The sequence below is a fragment of the Falco peregrinus genome, chromosome 2, assembly GCF_023634155.1.
Source record: "Falco peregrinus isolate bFalPer1 chromosome 2, bFalPer1.pri, whole genome shotgun sequence".
Taxonomy (NCBI): Eukaryota; Metazoa; Chordata; class Aves; order Falconiformes; family Falconidae; genus Falco; species Falco peregrinus.
In genome coordinates this window covers 89826543-89845251 of record NC_073722.1, presented here as the reverse complement: position 1 = coordinate 89845251, position 18709 = coordinate 89826543, and the positions used below count along the sequence as shown (strand labels likewise).

Genomic DNA, 18709 nt, shown 5'->3' with positions numbered 1-18709 from the left:
CACAGATACTCTTCCACTAACCTTGTTCTGTCTGGAGTATAATACTCACGGGAGTCAAGGCCTAATAAAAGAGCGGTTTATCCCTCACATTCGTAACGTTTCTTGCTGTAAGTGATAGAGCTGATCATGCAGAGCAGAACTCCGATAACAGAACATGCTGAAAATTGCACCTCTTTGGTAAGTCACTGCCTCCTCATGGAAGGAAATACGGTGAAGCTCCACGGTGGTTCAGAGACCAAGAAAGTGCAAGAATATTTGTGCTAGAACCATACAACCAGTTTACCTGTGAGATACTGGCATTTTGGCAATACCTGTTACAGAAAAGCTTAACATGTACATATGCAGGCTCTACCGGGAAGAATTAATTAAATTAAATCCTAGAACAGGTCCCAGGAAGATACCCTAGCAGAGCCCCCAATAGTCTCTGTCTTTTCCAACAACTAGGTATCATCACTTTGTAGTTTACATATTCAAAAACACAGCTCGTCAAACCGATGAAGGAACACTCACTTAAGACTTAATGTACAAAAACACTATGAAGTCCTCTCAAGTAGGGAGGATATTGATCTGAATGCTGCACTGCTTCCTAAACAAAATGAATACCAGTATAAAAAAATGTTGGGTTTTTTTATTTTGAGATTTAACTTCTATAGAAATTCCTGTACTTCAGTTACAAATATGCAGAATACCTTGATTCTCTAATATTTTTTGAAAGACATAAAAATATAGAAAGCGCTCTAATCATTAAAAAGGCTGCTTGTGTTTTATCCCTGAAGTCAGAAAAGAGGATGTTATCTCATCTGTATTGACTCTACTGCTGACTTAAAAAGCCAAAACAAAACCACACCTCATACCTCTGACACTTAGGCCAATATTTTATTGATTAAGTGCTTTGAAATCCAAATTCTTTTTAGCAATGTATTCAGAAGTCAGATCAAAAAATAAAACTAACGATTAACAGTTTAATGAAAAGTGTTTAACAATCAGGCCTTATAATCAACAAGCCTAAACCAACGTGAAGTTGATCAATATGACCTTGTCATACACAAAGAGCAACTCTGAGTGCTATTGATGAGTTCCCTTACCCATGCAGTACAGGACTATGATACATACTTTTTCATGGCATGCCTGAGTAGAATCAAACACTATTTTCATAAAAATTCCATAAAAGAGTAAGTTAACGCCATCAGCACCAAATTATGACTCTTCAGTGACAGCACCAAACTATGACTCTTCAGTGACAACGTTGAAATTCCTGTATGAGTCAAAGCTACAGAGTAGCCAGTCTGTCTAGCCAGATTGAACCAGCTTTCATCATGCTGGGTCTGTATCAAGACAAATTAATGTTGTCAGGTGATGGCTGATGAGATCCTGAAGCAAATGTGAGTATTCAGAACTGCACAAAGTGAAGAGAGGGGATTCAGCGGGCATGAAAATACAAAATACAGCCTAGCAAAACAGGCACCCTGGTTTTGCTACCTCCAATTAAGAGAAAGGCACGCTCAGGAAAAGGTCTGGACAGTAACGAATGCGACCACTTCACAAATAAACACACCCACATACACAAAACAAGTTGTCTTGTGACAGACTGGACAGGGCCTGATCCCTGCCTTAACCACCTGCATGCAAGAGAAGCAGGGTGCATTAATACCCTTGAGTGTCAGGCTTAAGGTAGCAGTTTCAGTTAGAGGTGCAAAAAACAGGCAACAGAAGAACAGACAAAGGCTGTTTTCAACAAATTCTAGCCCAAACATCCAAAATCTTTGCTTGTGACAACAAAAAGTAGGAACATTCTTTAGACAGGGTGCTTTGGGAATCTTATAAAACTTCTTCCAGCAAAGCACCCTGCAGAGAAGTATTTGTGTTTCATGGCAGACTTTTTTCACCTTTTGATTTGTAGCTCTTTCTTATGTTCCATCTGCAAAAACACAAAAAAATACAGAGAAAGATAACTAGCTAGAAAACTAACACTGGGGTTCTTGTAAGGCATTTAAGTATGATAAAGAGGTTCTTTCTGTTCTGTACCATCTGTAACTGCTTACAGTTGCATCTGCTTTAGAAGTAGTCAAGTTAGCAGAAAATAACAGTAAAAAAAAAAAAAATCCAGCTCTTCACTATTTAGCTTTAAAGTTTCCCTTTTTGAGAGGGAAAAAAGAAAGCTCTTTAAACTATTTTCAACATAAAGCTTAATTAGATTCTACTCTTCATCTTCAAAACCCTGCAGAGATCATAATATTCCCCATGAGAGCTTTCAGCCCTTCATGGTAACTTCTCAGAGAGCTATTCAAGGGAAGGTATAGGATCAGCCACCTCAAGAAAAGAGTTCACAGAGCAGATAATCTTTCCTCCAGCAAAACAGACCATCAATCTGAACTTCTAAGAAGGACCAGAATGACCTTGCACCATCAAACCTAGAAAGCAAGACACAGACGTACCTAATCACACCAGCCTGCAATACAGGCTACAGAAATCCATACAATCCAGGTCTGTTTGCCTCCTGCTATTTCACCAACCTCACCTTTAGCTAACAGTCACCTGGAAAATGGACTTCCCACTGACTAAATAAGTCAAAGTCATGCTACAACTATTTTATCTTGCCAAATGGGTCTACCACAGATGATAGTGAGATAATTCACAACTGTAGCCTTGAAAGGGGTAAAACTATCCCAGTAAAAAGTCCTTTGTATAACAACGTACCATTGAGCTTTGGTCTCATACATCCAACATATCTGTACCAACAGCTGGTTGATCCTAACTGCAATAATTATTCAGAATTCATTGTTCAATTCCTACCCGCTACAAAAGGCTCCAAATAAACTGAAATCGGAGCTAGCTATCCAACAGAAGAAGGGATGGCAGACTGCTAAGTGCCACAGACACCAGAACTAACACTGCAGCAGAGCGCCGTAACTCAGCTGCTGCGTTCACCTCTGTCCAGCTAATTGCACTACCGCAGAGCTCAAACATTTTGCAATGCTAGTTCTTGCCCAAGCTACGCTATCTCAAGGGGAGTAAACTGAACTTATTAATCCAAGCATCCACGGAAATTAAAATAAATCCCGAGGATATACACTCGCCACTAGCTTAAACTGCGTGGAGAAACCCCCCACAAAATTATCTGTGCACCACTGCTGTAGAGACAGGTGCATCAAATTTACATGCAGAGATCACTTGGTCTTTTTGTACCACCTGAAACTAGGCTGCACCATGAATCCATCTGTACAGTGCTTTTGCTGTTCTAGTGTGAAGTTGCTATTTGCAGTATTACCGACAGGAGAAAATGGTGTAAGCAACGAGTTCCCAAACTTCTGTGATTCAGTGCAACATTATAAATTTTTAACATTTCTACTGATCTCTGTAAACTTCTGACAAAATTATAAAGTTATTTAAAATTATTTATCATTGGAAATTTACTAGAAATTATCTTCTGGCCATTTATCAGATGAACAAAAGGAATTTTTAAAAGATACCTCTGTTCAAAAACAGCAGAGTCTATGGGAATGAAGAAGTAAATTTGGGCTTTTGAGACAGAAAGCAGCAAGCAGAAAAGCACTGGCCAGGTAGAACTAATCAGTAATACCAGAGGACTGGGGGGTGCCCAGCTTTAAAAGCCACTTCAGGCTGCACAGCACATTTTTTCCCTTTAGCAGCTAGACTGAAGAATAATCTACATTCAAGCCTATCCCTGCAGGTAAGCTTGCCAACTCATGCCCGAAGTTAAAGATTGTGTGTGTGAACAGAGGGTGGAACCCCCTGGGTCTCCTCCTGCTTCCCTCACACCACCCCTTGCTGGAGACGCCTGCACAAATGCAACTAAGGCGTAAAAATGGAAAAGAAACATTTCACAGCCTTCAGCTACATACCCATGCTGCACGGGAAAATACTTTCTTGGGTCAAAAGCCTATGAACGAGCTACAGGAACATCCAAACCTGACAGACACAGAAGAAAACATTGTTTTCAAAAGGAAGGAGAGAAGAAATGAGAGTCAAACACTATCATTTTCCGTTCAGATACCACTGGTGAGGGAAAATGCTACGATATATAAACTGTCAGATATGAGTATATCTCTCCAACTTCTATGTGGGCAACTTCAGCTATAAGGGGGGCATCTTAAGCACAAAATTAAGCAATAGAGAATAATTTCTTTAGCGTGGTCTCCTCTACTTCAGGACAACGGCTGTGATAATTTTGAAGAACCTCTGTTCTGACATCCTGAAAAAAAGAGCCACTCCATCCTTAAACCCTGTCCCCACAAAAGCAAAGTATAAGTATAGTCTCATTTAATACATTTATTATTTTGAATCCTTGTTGTCACAGGATATTAAAAATGTTCTCGTTTAATTGATTAGTTATCGGTTAGAAAGTATCTTTCCAAAAAGCCAGCAGAACATGCTGACTTTCTGACAGCCCTGTCTATACCATGCCACTTGGTGTGGCATACAAATATGGAGGCTATCCAAGGGAATTTGGGACCTCAAGCTTAGACCAGGCCCTAAAAAGAAATATTCAACAGAATCTAATAATGAAGATGACAGCACAACAGTTACACAATTAATCAGTTCCAGGATAATGTCATCATGGTGGTTCTGGTGAACAAAGAGACACTTAATGTATTATCATGAGAGCAGAGTTTCTGTAAGGATGGCACTTAAGAGGAGAACCCTGGTCTGGCAGATCAGAGTACTTCAAGCACAGACACCACTTGTAAAAGATGTAGGAGAATAGATCAACATCAGCATCCTTGAAAGAATTAAGAGACAGAGAAAGGGGATCAGCAAGTGTTGCAATGACACATATGCCCCATTAATCTTATTAAATCATCACCTTTCAAAGTCAGTTTGATTGCCTGGATCCAGTTCAGCTAGCACACTAGCTTGTGTTTCACTCCACTTCTCTCAACCCACATAACTGGCTGAATCATTTCAAATTTTAATCTTAGTCAGTTACACTAAAGCAATGTAGCACCGAAAAGAAAATGTCCACAAAGATCTTTTTCTACCAATTTCAGCCTTGGTTCTTCCTGGAACCTTTAACCAGCCATCACAAAAATTAAATTAGACTGTTTGACCAAATGGCATGTGTCAATTATTTGCTTTTAGGGTATATTATCATGCTTAGAGTCACCATCAAAATGTCAAAGGGCAATAAAGATGGTGGCACAATGCCAGAGATGTTGATACATCACATCACCAAAATAACAAATTAAAATAGCTGAGATACTAAAAAAGAACAGATTCCATTCTGCTCTTCCAAATTCTAGGAAATCAAAATCACTGCATTTTAAAAATCACGACATGTATCCCAAAGTACTTCTTGTAGGAAGGTTTCATAAGTATAATGGGTTTGGCCTTCTATTTCAGTGACAAGTGATTATTGACAGAAATTTCAGCAACTGTATTGCGTATTTAAAACTGTAGTACTCCTCAAAACACAACCAACCTCAGAAGAACTTAATATGCTCATTTAATTTGGCCTGTCCAGTGGTCCCTACACAATTCCTCAAATTCCAACAGCATCAGATTGCTTAAATCATGCCATAATCCCAAAGTGCCCAAAACAAGCAATTACTTCATTGGATCACACCCTTCCACAGAAGAAAGAGATGCTCTCAGGTTGATCAAACCCGATACAAACCACAAGGAAAGGCAGCGATAATCATAGACACACACCCCTAACAGCTCACTTACTTAGGACATGGGAAATCACATTCAGGTTGTCTTCCGTTTGTGCGAATTCAACCTTTCATCTCTAGAAAAGCAGCCTAAAGTACCCCACAGACCACAGCCCCTTCAGTCTTCCAAACTACTTTTTCAACAAGGCAGGCAGCAGATTCCAGGTCCCCACTAATCCCAAATTAGTATGTTGATCATTAAGGCAGAAAGGCATGCCTGCCTCCTGGCCTAGCAAATATTTACAGTATTCTATATGAAGTGAAACCAATTAAAACAGACACACAAAGCTCGGCCTCCAAGTAACACATAGTTTGGTGATGAGAGCACTCCCCTGGAAGGTGAGAGATGCAAGGTCAGAAACCCTGGGGGATGGAACTGATCTCCTAGATCCTACCCAAGTTCTCTAATCACTGAGTAAAAAGCAAGGAACCATTAACTTCTGCTGCCACAATATCCTGAAAAGGCTAAAGGCAGAACTGAAAAAAATCTTAATTAGAAGAGGTACAGCACACCAGCACCAAGAAAACAGCAATTTATATTCTTCACTTTAAATTTTTTAAAAAGAATTATCAATGTATTAGTAAACACAGTTTTTGCATTGAAGCGCAAAATTTTTTCCTTTTGCCAGAGTCATTATATATATGTACATTCAAGTAACTGTAAACTTCAACTAATCCCATGCTCTTTGCCTTATTTGTCTTTCAGTCCAGTGCTGTAGACAGAGTCCCTGCCTAATGACACACAGTCTGAGACAGCAAAAGCTAGAGGGAGGATAACAAATAATTCAAGCGAGACTGGTACTGAAAGACAAGCATATTAACTATAAACCTGATATTCTCAAATTTGCTGAGATTTAAATCATTTCTCTGATGCCAGATACTCGTGCATATTGATACAACGACATCCCTGTCCTCAGGAGGCTTCTAACAATCGTTAAAATGGAATGTGGCCGGTAATTTCAGTTCCTGAAAAATCTAAGATTAAAGGCCGAACTCCGTGTTTGTATGCCAAGCTTTCACGACAGATTTTAGACAGTGCGCACAAGAATTTTACCTATATGCTTTGCAATCTGTCACCCAAAAAGTGCAATACTTTAAAAGTTGAGGTGAATGATTTGTTTTAGTTCTGTTGCAAACTGCCTCACATCCTCAAAACTCCTTAATTAGTCAGTTAAGGTCCCTCAACCTGAACTGAGCAAGCAAGTGAAAAATCTTTACTGCAAAGAATTATTTTACTAGTACTTGACAAGTTCTGACAACGAGCTATAGCTCCCCTTACTCCCTGCCCTCCCACATACACATCTAATCCAGCCAAATAAGACTTAAAAGCACTACCTCAGTCTTCTGGAAGAGATTGTATTTTAATTCATGGCAGCAGCAGGTTAAATGCTTCAATGCAATGAAAGCAAATTGTCAGACCTCTGAATCTAGAAAGACTTTTAACACGAACTGATTTGAATTCTCTCAGGCGCAAAGACGGCACTGTACATTTACACTTATTCCAAACCCCAGTAGCTTTATTGATTATTCTGACACATCATTAGACTTAATTTCCACGCCCTTTGCATTACATAGAAAAGTTTCTAAATATATCACCATTTCACTCATCAAACATTTGATAGCTAATACCACCGATTAAAACATTTAAGAGGGAGTTGAGTTGTTTGTAAGATTAGTGACTCAATACAGTGGCTTCTATTTTGTTCTTAGCTTACCCTCCCAGCATATCTCCTAATCACCACCCTGACAGGACACGCACACATCGCAATTCGTATTACTCTTATACAACCCTTTGGGAAAGAAAAAATTAAAAATACATTTGGTTTTGGGTAGAAATCTCCTTCTCTCTTCACATATGAAGGAAGCTGTGAAAATCTTTTGTGCATTCAAAGGGCAAGAAAAGAACAAAGCAATCTCTATTGCCAGACTGGGCAACAGTAAAAAGGGAGGGGGTATTACATCAGGCCTTGAAAAACACTGAACACCTACTAACTGAAGATAAAAAGATATGCATGCTGCTGTGCTCTCCAAATAGGATCCAGCGCAAAAATCTCACCACAAGGTGCTGGAAGTTAAGGAAAGGCCAAGTATTTCACAAAGTAATGACCGAGGTCCTACCGCTTCCATACTCATCTGTTGTAATACTCCCAACAGCTTGGTGTCTGAAGATAAAATCCTTGGCATTTATTAACCTCTTACTCACATACGTACACATTGGTGATGGTCAAACAGCTCTTCCTGTGTTTACTCCCTCTTCTGTTGTAGCAGAAACTTCTGCCACTACCCAGTCCCATTTCCTTGCTGGAACAGACAGGAAGCAAAGGGAAAATGGGTATTCCACAACCTCTTTCCTCCCCCAATCCATCCCACTTGCAGGATATTAACTTCCGCTCTGTTTTAATCTAGAAAGTCACAAGCAACCTTGCGAGGCAGCAGTTGCGCTCCTCTGGCTTGCAGTTTTGAGTAAGAGCAGGATCATACATAGCTCTCATAATTTTCTTCAGTTATTGCAGGTACTGGACAAAGAAAGTTTCTCTACTCACTACTGACATGGATTTTATTGAAACACCTTTCTTTTTACAAAAAAAGCCTATCCTTTGAGACAGTATTACCATCTGGCACCTATCCCACATTTCACATTAAAGTTAGTTTTTCTAGGATGACAGTATTCAGTTTCACCAGCAAAATTCTCAGTAGATCCTCCTTTCAAGGATAACACACCTGTACCTGAAATACTAGGTCAGCAAGACTATTTAAGACATTTAAAAAGTGCTAAATAAAAGTACAGATGGTATTAAGTGTGGGCATTACTGAAGAAAAAATAAAAGAGGTTGTTGCAAGAAAGAACTCACAAGAATAGTGACAAAAGACAACTTATGCATTTAAAGTTATGAAAGGGATGGGGAAAAGCCTAAGTGCCTCCTTCTTAGATCTTAATACAAGAAAGTGTAATCTATTTCATCTGGTAGTGAAAATTATAACACCACCTTAAAATCTCAGATTTATATTTACAAAACAATAAATATAGCAAAATGAGAACTAGTTCTCATCTCTTCAAAACAACATCATTAACAGAGATGTCAATCACTGAAAAAAAGCCCTATTTTGCATGTTTGACAATGCTAATGTCCAGCAATCACAGCTTGCAAGTACATTTTTTCAAGGTATTTCTAACACTGAGACAATTTCTAACAACCTCTGACAATTAAAAAAAAAATTAAACTCAAAATAAACCTTTATCTTACTTTACAAAGCTACAGTGACTCTACAACTCATGTTGATAGTTACGCACAAAAAGAGGCGTGATCAAGCTGTACACTCCCAGGCAAAAGGGAAGTACTACTGCAGCCAGGAACCAGTTTACATCTGTACCAAGACAGGTATGTGAAAGGATTCTTCTTAATGTCAAGTTATGTATTTTCAGATGTGAAATAAGGTATCTGCACAGCAGCTACACCGAGGAACACGGAAAGCACTCGTTCTGAGAAAGCAGCCTTTGCAACAGAGAAAAAGGCCCAGGTCCAACAAACGCACAGGATGCAATCTGCCAACTTCAAAACTGTACAACTAATTACTGGACACAATTCTGCAGAACTCTTCTGTACAGAAGTACCGGTTTCCTCAGCTGACAGAACCCACACTTTTTTTCCTAAAAGCACTAAAGCACTAGCCAATCTCAGGCTGAGTGGCATTGCCATAATTAAACAAATGCAAGATTGTTGCTAGAAGTGTAAGTAATTAAACATGCCTCCACAGAGAAGGGTGCACAAGTTACGGAACAGGACTCCCTAATGTGAAACTGGATTTTTCCTCTTTCTGTAGCTCCCAGGCAATGCTGATAATGGGTCAAAATGTGAAGTGACAGAAACCTCAAAAACACGAGGACACATCAGCGAATACAGACACAAAATCAGTGTTCTGAGACATCAGCTTCATATTCTTGTTTCGTTGCAAGCTCAAAACTTTAAGAACTAACTACTGTTCTTGTGATCCACCCAGCAAGCCACGAAGAAGAACTTAAATCCCAACTTCAACCCCCTAAAACAGGCAACCTAAAGAAGAGTTAATCCTCCTCCCAGCCTCTATTGAAAACCTTCCCTTCAGAATACTACTAAGGCAAAGGCACTTGTTCAAAAAAGCAAGGGAGTTAAAGATCAAAATAACGTACAATTGTCATTTTGCTTCATTTAGGTTTTTTAAAAGAAAGCTGACAAATCCTGGAGTAGTTTATGAATTTATAATTTCATTCTGCAATTAAAACACACGAAGATAATAGTTCACTAGACACATCTAACTGAACTACATTAAACTGCCTAAATCTGTACAAACATACGTTTACTGTAACAATACGCAGCTAATATTTTAAGTCAAAGAAGTTGTCTTTTTGCTGTTGTTTGAAAGCAGAGCACTTTAAACCACTGCCTGAATTGAGCTGCTGAAACAAAATAAGAACATGTAAAAAGCAAAAGACCAATACATATATTGGTTCTTGACAGACAAGTGACAGAAGATGGGAGAAGGGGCTGCCAAAGTCTCAACATGTGGCAGAAATCCCCCCTGGGTCCCAAGTTTTGCAAAAGTAATGGGAAGGATTTCCAGAACCATTCAGAATAGGAATATTCCTCGCATATTCAACCCTTTCTCTGCATTCACAGCACATGCCAAGGTCAAAAGCCGAGATTCAACTCCTTTTTAAGAAGGGTATCGTAACTCTCTTCAAAAAATCTAAGAAACAACTGTGGACAGCATTACTGGAATGCGTTTAAAATGCAGTATCACAATTAAACTGCTGCAGCGGTCAGGTCAATAGAGCTGATGCACAGGTGAATTGTCTGTTTTGGTGGTGATCCTTGACAATACAAAAACTTATGAGGAATTATAGGAAGAAACCGAACCCTGTCTCTTTGATCCACTGCCAGCTAGGCCCGAGACAGCATCAGGACACAGAAAAAATGCCCTCTCATTTGCTATACTTCACATCTTCCCACAGGAACTGGTCTCTTCCTTCTCATTCTATTTCCTGTACACAGAACAGGCCCATTGTCACCAGGTGAGCACAGACACACGCCACCGACTGACCCGGCAGCCCACCCCGACAGCAACCTCCCCTGGGGCAGAAGGATGCCCTGCAGCCTCTCAGCCGCCAGCGCAGGCACTGTCCCTGCTCCAGGCCGGAGGATCGCTGTGTCCCTGCTCCAGCCACGCAGAGCCCCAGCTCAGCAGGACACAGCCCGGACGGAGGGATGACAGCCACGCTACCGCTCGCAGCGATCCTCTCCCACCGCCGGCTGGCAGCGGGGGCCGCTCCCAGCGCCGCCACCCCAGCCCCTCGCTCGCACGGCGTCCCTCCCCCCTTCCCCTGATCCCTCCTACCCAGCCGCGCTCACACCTCAGGCCGCAGCCCCCTTTATGCCCCAGCCCTCCCCCCGCCGCCCGCCACCGGCAGCCCCGCGGCGCCGGCCCCCCGCGCCCCCAGCCCCGCGGCGGGGTCCCGCCGGCTCCGGGCCGGCCGGAGGGGCAGGGGGCCGGCTCGGAACACCCGCCGCGGCCGGCCCGGCCCTCGCTGGGGCCACCCCCCCCCACCCCCGCGGCCCGCAGCGCCGGCGCCCGGCCCTCAGCCCCGCGGCTCACCAGGAGTAGGTCTGCTCCGCCATGGCTGCGGCTGGGCGGCCAGCCGGCTGGGCTCTGTGGGGCGGCCGGGCCCCGGGCTCCTCCTCCGCCTCCTCCTCCGCCTCCTCCTCCGCCTCGCAGGCTCCGGGGCTCAGTGGCGGCCCCGCTGCGGCTCCCGGCCCAACATGGCGGCGGCTGTGAGGAGGGAGGGGAGCGAAGGGGGGGTCCCCGCCCGGGCGGGGAGGGGATGGCGGAGAGGGCGATGGTGGTGGCGGGGAGGGCGGAGGCTCAGCAGCCGCGACGCAGGGCCGCGCTGGGGCGCCGGCGGCGGCTGGGCCTCATGGCCGGCGAGGCGGCGGCGAGGGGCGGGGCGGGAGCGGGGAGGCGGCGGCACCGGGCGGCCAAGCCAGGCCGCGCCGCGTCCCCGCGCTCGCGCACGCCGGGGGCGGGGCCGGGCGGCGCGCGGGATCACGTGCCCACAACAGCCTCACGTGCCGCCGCCGCCGGCCGCGCGCAGGCGTCCTGGGTGAGGGGAGGCGGCGGCGCGCTGGTTGTCGGGCCCGGCCGCGCCGCTCGCCCGGGCTCCGCCGTGGCCCCGCGGGCGGGCGGGTTCGCTGCCGCCGCCCCCTGTGCCCGGCGGCTGGAGCGGGCAGCGGGTGGGAGGGACAGCCGGAGCCTGCTCCGCCGGAGAAGCCGATCCCGGGCTGCGGGCGGGCAAGCGCGACTCCCACGCCGGCGTCTCTTTGCCCGCCCGGCTCCGCGGGGCCGCCGCCGGCAGCGGGGGCAGCACCGGGGCGGGCCCGGCCCTTGGAAGCAGCGGGGCCCGGGACCTCTGCACGCCCAAGGAGGAGCTGGAAGCGCTGCGGCGGGGCCTCCTGCAGCGGGGGGGTGAGGTGGGAGATGCCGGCCTCAGGTAAGGGAGCCCCGTCAGTGCCAGCGTTTCAGTCACATCCGCTGTGGGCTTCTGCGCAGTGTGGTATCATTGTGCCCTTTTAAACAAAGCAAGTAAAATAAAGAGGAGCAAACGCGCAATGTGTGTATGTGTGTGTATATATATATATTTAAGGAAAGAAAATAACGTTCAAGATACTCTGACCCAATAAAAATCCTACACCTCACGTTACCAGCAGGCCAAGCCCCAGGCAGAGGAGCTGACAGCAACGGTCTGGCCTTTCTCCCCCCGCTTGCTTCAGTGCTGCAACCAAACCTTCGGTCCTTGGTTATGTTTCTGCCAAATGCAGAACCAGCACCTCATCTTCTGTTTCCTCCAGTAGTCCTCACCTCTCTTCCTTCACTGGCAGCAATTTGTGCCGACGGGGCTTTGCACAGCTCAGGGCAGTTGTTCCAGTCCGGCTGTGCAGCCTCCTTCCTTGGCCCTTTTAGCGTGGGAGGGAGAAGAGCCAGTTTTAACTTACAGCTGGAGGTGATGTAACTGTATTAAATATAAATAGAAGAACAATGCCCAGCTCTGGTGAAAACAGGTGTTTGGTTAGGAAAAAAAAAAAACAAAAAAAACACACACACACAACACGGAGAAATTCTATGCCTTAATAAGAGCTTTGCTAAACTCCAAAAAATTAATGGGACATTCTCACTGCACCTACAGAGAACGCCAGATGCCTCCAAAATGGCATTTGGAGCCCACTCTAGTTTATTAGTAAATTTAATAAATTATTTCCATTTTGTCCATCTCATTTATATTCTTAAATGGACAAAAACATAGGCAGGTATGTAGGCATGACACAGGACTAAAAGTAAGGAACATCTAAGTTCTTCTTGGTTCTCTTACCAATTGCCTGTAATTGTGGGCAGCTCACTTCATCTCTGGTAGCTCAGCTCCTTCGTCAATAAAGGGGAAACAGCAACATGTTGCAGCTGCCTGAAGTTTTTGGGATGCTGCTTAAGGAAGATGCTGTATATGCAATGCAGACTGACTTGGTCTGGGTGGAGGGAATGCCTGGGAATCTTGTGATTATTAAGATGGTGCTTCTCCACCCTGCACACCTCTATCTTTATGCACTGAAAACCAGTGATTTGGGTTGTCACCTCAGCATCCAAACCTGCTGTGATTTTCACCTCCCTCTGGCCTTTGTGGACAGGAACAACCTTAGAGCTCCTGACATAATTGACACTACCCACTTACTAAAATCTGCTCGAGAATTGGATTTACCAACTATGACGTGGAAATACTCAAAGTACTGTGACTGACTAGCTTACTGGGATCCCTGCTGGCGTCAGTCATGGCAGCTAGGTGTACTGGAAGGATTAGATGGTGAGTAATGCTAACCTGTCCTCTCATCCAGCTCAGGCTGGGCTGTCTTGAAAACCTTCCTCTCCTATTTGACCATACACCTCTTTGCCCTTCACCCTACACCCCATACATACACAGCACTTGTGCCCGTCTCAGCAGATACAGAAAAGTTTGGCGGATATAATGCAAGGAGAGAGGAGTGAGTCACGCTCAGAATCTTGAGCTGTGGGGTACACAGCCTGGTCGATCTGTTTTAGTGGAAATTCTGGTGTTCCCAGGTACACACATCCCCTGTTAAAAAAAATGCTCTAGGTAGGACTTGCACAATGGAGAAGTTCCCTGCCTTGATTCTCCCTCAGCACAACAGAAAGATCTACAGGAACAATCAGAAAACTGACAAATAATTTGAATCCTCACTCCGCTGTGGTGCAACCTCAGTGTCTCTGGGATGCCTGTTTATGCCACCTCTTTTCACTGATTACGATAAAGTAAATGCAAGAGGAAAAAAGAACCTCTCCATCCTTTTGAATCCATGCAGGGAGAGATAAATCAGTGCTTCACCCTTGTCTTGGTACTAAAGAGCCTTTCCTAATTTTTTTTCACTGAGAATAGGATGTAAAACTGATATTGGTATCTATGAAACAATATCCCTGCTTTGTGTCCTTACTGAAATAGCTTCCAATTTCTCAGCCTTGCAAAATTTCCAGCACATTAATTTGGCACAAGTGATTTATACTTGATGAGCAATTAAAGTATAATTTTTTTCAGCTTCTCAGGCTTTGACTAGACTACTAAGTGATTTCGCAAGCTCGCTCTATCATTACAAGATAGCGGTGGGATGAATTCACAGGAGAAATGTATTCCTCCTTGCAGACCCAGCATCTGCTCTTACTGCAAATTGGAGTGCTGCTTGCATTCCTCAGATAATTTTCTCAGCACCTCGTTTGTACAGTCTTTCTTTGGACCTACAAGAAAGCTTTATTTTGAATTTTAGCAACAGTTTACTCTGACATTACAAAGTCCTTCCAAAATACCAGTTCTGTCTTGAACCTTTGATGTAGACTGATGCATTACTTAAACCAGTCAAGGTATTTCAAAACTAGCAGCAGACAAAAACATTTTCTTTCTTTTTCTATTTGAAAGGGTAGCTCCCAGAGGCAAGTGTGCTGGAGAAAAATCAGATTGAAGTACTGGCTACAAAGAGTCCTCACCTCCAAATTGCTTAAATGTCATTAGATGACATTTAACTAACCATGTCTTGATTCTGCTATAATGGAGGTAGAAAGAGAACCAGAGGAGCTTCATGTTGACACTTCACCTTTCAGGAAAGGACATGGCAGGTATAGTTGTCAACGCTGCTTGGTTTTGGTAGGAACAAATAGCATGGAAATGAGCAGAAAGGAAAGGCAAAAAAAAAAAAAATCCAGTTTTGACAGTATAGCTCAGAGCTATGCTAGGCTCTTCCGCTTGTAATTCTTGTGGGGTTCCCCTCGATAAAATTAAAATGTGCACTGACCAGTACGGCGCCACGATTCTCTTCACTACCACCTAGTGGGAAACTCCTTCATTAACTGAACTCCAGAGCTGCCTCTGCTCTCCAGTCTGATCCTCACCCTGAAGATAGAAACAGTGCGTAAGTGAAGGGGGAACAGACAGATAACCTGGAGGAAGGGCGAAGTCCTGTTTCCCCATAGAGGAAGAGGAATGTTGAGAGCGAGCCTGTAATTTAAATCCATGATGCCCTATGGCATTGTCACACCATGCCTTCCAGCCCTGCATCCAGGCCAGTTCTTAATGGTTGTTACACCTTGGCTTCAGTTTCACCAAGACTCCCAAAGTTTAACAAATGTTGTCTTTGGAGATAAAGAGTAAAACATTTGTTCTTCTGAATGCAACTGAACCCTGCAAACTGCAGTAAGGAGAAACTTGGGAAGTTACTTCTGCATCTCAGTCAAAAGGCAGCCTTCCCCCCTTCTTGGCTCTGAACGTTTTGGTGGTTCTGCTTCTGGTTGTACTACTGAAAGTACAGTAGGCGGCAACGCAAAAAATAGCTTTCTTCTCTGTAAAATCACATTTTCGATTATAATCATATATTTACAACAAAGACTACTCAATTAAAATGTAAATGCATATATATTTGAAACACTAAACCCATATATTCAAGTGAGTCCTCTCCCACTGAGATACTTGGGGTTTGTACAAATAGCTGAAATCCAACCCCATGAAAACAACACATAAATGACAATTATCTCATATTTTTCATGCTTTTGCATACCTTTTGGAACTAAGCTCCCAATGCACAAATAATCATCGGTTTTGGCACTTGCATAGCTTTTCATTCCCCCAACCATAGAAATAAGGGTGAATGTTATAATAATAGCACTCTCACATTTCAAGGAGGGGATGATGTTAATGCCATTCAGGCCAATAAAGCATGTAGCAGTCTCAGCAGGAGGAACAGTAAAATGGTGAAGAATTATTAAAAGAACCATTTCTCTGTATTTCTTTTCAATGGCAATTTTACAACTGTATTCAGGGAACTATACAGGCTCCCTCTGCTAGCACTTTTATCATAAATATATTTAGGGTTTTTCCTTCTCTGTATGTTTTTTTAAGCCACATTACACTGGCTTTACCCCAGCAAATTACTGTATTTTTCATCATGTGAAATAATGGATATATTGGATATATACACTCAATAATGGATATATTTCAGTAAATGAAAACATCAAAGCTAAGAATGCTGGTAATACAAGAAGTCAGGCTTTGGAAGTCTATTCTGCCTTCCATTCCATTCACAGGACTCTGCTGTCCATTACTTTAGGTTTGCCCTAGTGTAATAAGCAGGATACACACCAGTAAGTCTAAAATAAGAATAACGTTCCTGTTGTATACCCATTTGTATTTTCATGCAGTTGTTCAATAATCCACTTAGTAATTCAACTACTTTATAACATGTAGGGGAGAAGGGATTACATTGGAACAGTTAATCAAGAGAAACTATTATTTACCAATAAAACAGAATTCCATTAGAGGAACCCAAGACATCGTTGCCTGGAAGGATATTGGAGAATGCCAGGAACCCAGTTTTGTAAGATAGCTGTCACAGAGTGTTACTACACTGTCTGCTACTTCAGGAGAAGAAAATCATTAAAATAAAAAAAAAAAAAATCATGCCTAGAAGTTGTATTTAAGTTTACGCAGGATAATGCAATGTAGTTGAACATGTTTAAATAATCTTTATTAAACTCAGCATTAAAATAAAATAGAAATCAGACTTCTTGTGATTATTAATGGATAGAGTTCTCCAAACTGAATTGTTAAGGTAACATTGTTCATGAGCTTGTCAAGATGACTTGTTGTTTTGTTAGTTGTCCAGACTCCCACAGTTTAAAATGCACAATACTAACAGACCAAGGGAAAAAGACCTTCAGGATAAAGTGATAGAGAATAGTTACCTCCTCCTCAGTATTTGAAAGGTTTCCATATTCAGCCAAGGATCCTCCACATGGCATCCAGTTGCAGCGTTTAGTGAGGTCCTAACATACTAACAGATGTTCATTTCTGTTTTCATAGGCTTCAGTGTTCACTGGTCTCAAGACAGGCTGGTTTAAAAGCCTCTGCAGCTGAAGGTCCTCAAGGCAAGCAGAAGCAACAGCAACAGGACTTCCGGGTACATAAGGAATCCTTGAAACCACGCAATACAGATAGATAATTTGTTGCTATGTTTTTTCTTTTTATGGTTTCCACTGACAAATATTGCTGTTCTTTATCTGAACTTAATGGTTTGTGTCCCGATCCCCCTCCCCATGCATTCAACAGGTATATATACTTACAGAACACAGATTGGACAATCTCTTAAATAAGAATAATGGTAATATTTTCCACCTTAGTTTAGGTAAAAGAAATCACCATACCAACGACAGAAATGTAACACAGTATGACAGAATCTCCTCTGTCACATATTGCAGGAGCATCACAATCTGTTGTCTCAGTTTGCAAAGTCCTTGAATTATAAGGACATATCATGCAGAAAGTATATGTCATGGTTGGATACTGTAATTACAGTTGAAAATTAGTGTTACCAGCCACTAATGTTGGCATGTCTACTGGGGAAGGGGGGCAGGGGGAATGAGGAAAACTGTAATAAAAAAATAAAATGCATGGAAATTGTATCAAAACTTTGATAGGATAATGCCAAAAAAGTTCACCATTCTTTAAATACTTTATTATTACGAGTATAACAAAAAAAAAAATCTTTACAAGCTAAAGATGTCTTTTTACATTAATTTTTCACAGGGCAATTTCTTACCTTATATGTTTTAAATGGATTCTAAATCGTTACTTCTTTAGCCACACAAAGAAAGTCTTCTGTATCCATCTGAGCTTTTTTAAGGCAAGGAGGGGACCTAGTACTCTGGGTGCAGACGCCATCTGAAATAAAAGGTAAAAGTTAACAACAGTCCTGCTTGAAAGGGTCAGCCCAGCAGCCCGACCACAGCTTGCAGTGTCTGGAGAGAGGAAGGGGTCCAATCTGCAAAGAAGCTCTGTCCTTCAGCTGCTGACTTAGCATGTTGTCGCAGGAGGCTGGAGAGCATGGCTAAAGGTGCCCACAAAGGAGAAACAGGGGCCAAGGTGACTCTGCATCATTGCCTTGGGACATTACCCGGTTTGGGGTCAGTCCTTCTAGGCTTCTCCCAGCTCAGGCTTGATGGGAGCGTATAGAGACAGGTAGCTGCCCCTAGGAAACCTCCATTGAGACAAGAGCTTTAAATCCTTCTCCCGTTGATCACACAAGGCATCATGTGCATGAGATGCTCATGCATCAAGTCCACATGTGCACATCAAGATATTCTATAATTTAGCCACTCAAAGCAGATAGATTCATTCATATATTTTCAGAACAGAACAGACAATTCAGTCGTAAGGACTCCCTGAGAGCTGCACTAAGTGACCTGGCAAGCATGTTGTAGGGAGTCACTCAATGGGTGGGAGCAGAACCAGTATCAAGAAGGGATGGAGGTAGATGATAAATGGGAACCACAAGCCTGCCCAGAGCACTCCTCAGAAGCAGCAGAGCAACTGATGACAGGGCCGGGACTTTCAGCATGAACCAACACCCAGGGCTATTCCTTATCAGATGCCTGAATCACAAGCTCAGTGGGACAAGCCCTGT

The 18709-nt window shown here is 43.2% G+C and overlaps 2 protein-coding genes across 15 annotated transcripts in view; one reads left to right on the top strand and one right to left on the bottom strand.

Moving 5' to 3' along the window:
• SPPL3 (signal peptide peptidase like 3) overlaps positions 1-18709 on the bottom strand; it is an 86782-nt gene that overhangs the window by 49052 nt on the left and 19021 nt on the right. For 5 of the 14 annotated variants that reach the window (XM_055795843.1, XM_055795845.1, XM_055795842.1 and 2 more), the window contains exons 2-3: positions 17846-17967; positions 11304-17220 (exon numbers count right to left, since the gene is read on the bottom strand). In XM_055795843.1, coding sequence (XP_055651818.1) covers positions 11304-11326 — 23 coding nt within the window. In that variant the 5' untranslated portion in view covers positions 11327-17220; positions 17846-17967. The remainder of the gene's footprint in view (positions 1-11303; positions 17221-17845; positions 17968-18709) is intronic. The other 9 variants (XM_055795853.1, XM_055795855.1, XM_055795847.1 and 6 more) reach the window with 9 other exon arrangements.
• The window catches only part of RNF10 (ring finger protein 10), a 202062-nt gene that overhangs the window by 170911 nt on the left and 12442 nt on the right, over positions 1-18709 (top strand). The window lies entirely within an intron of this gene.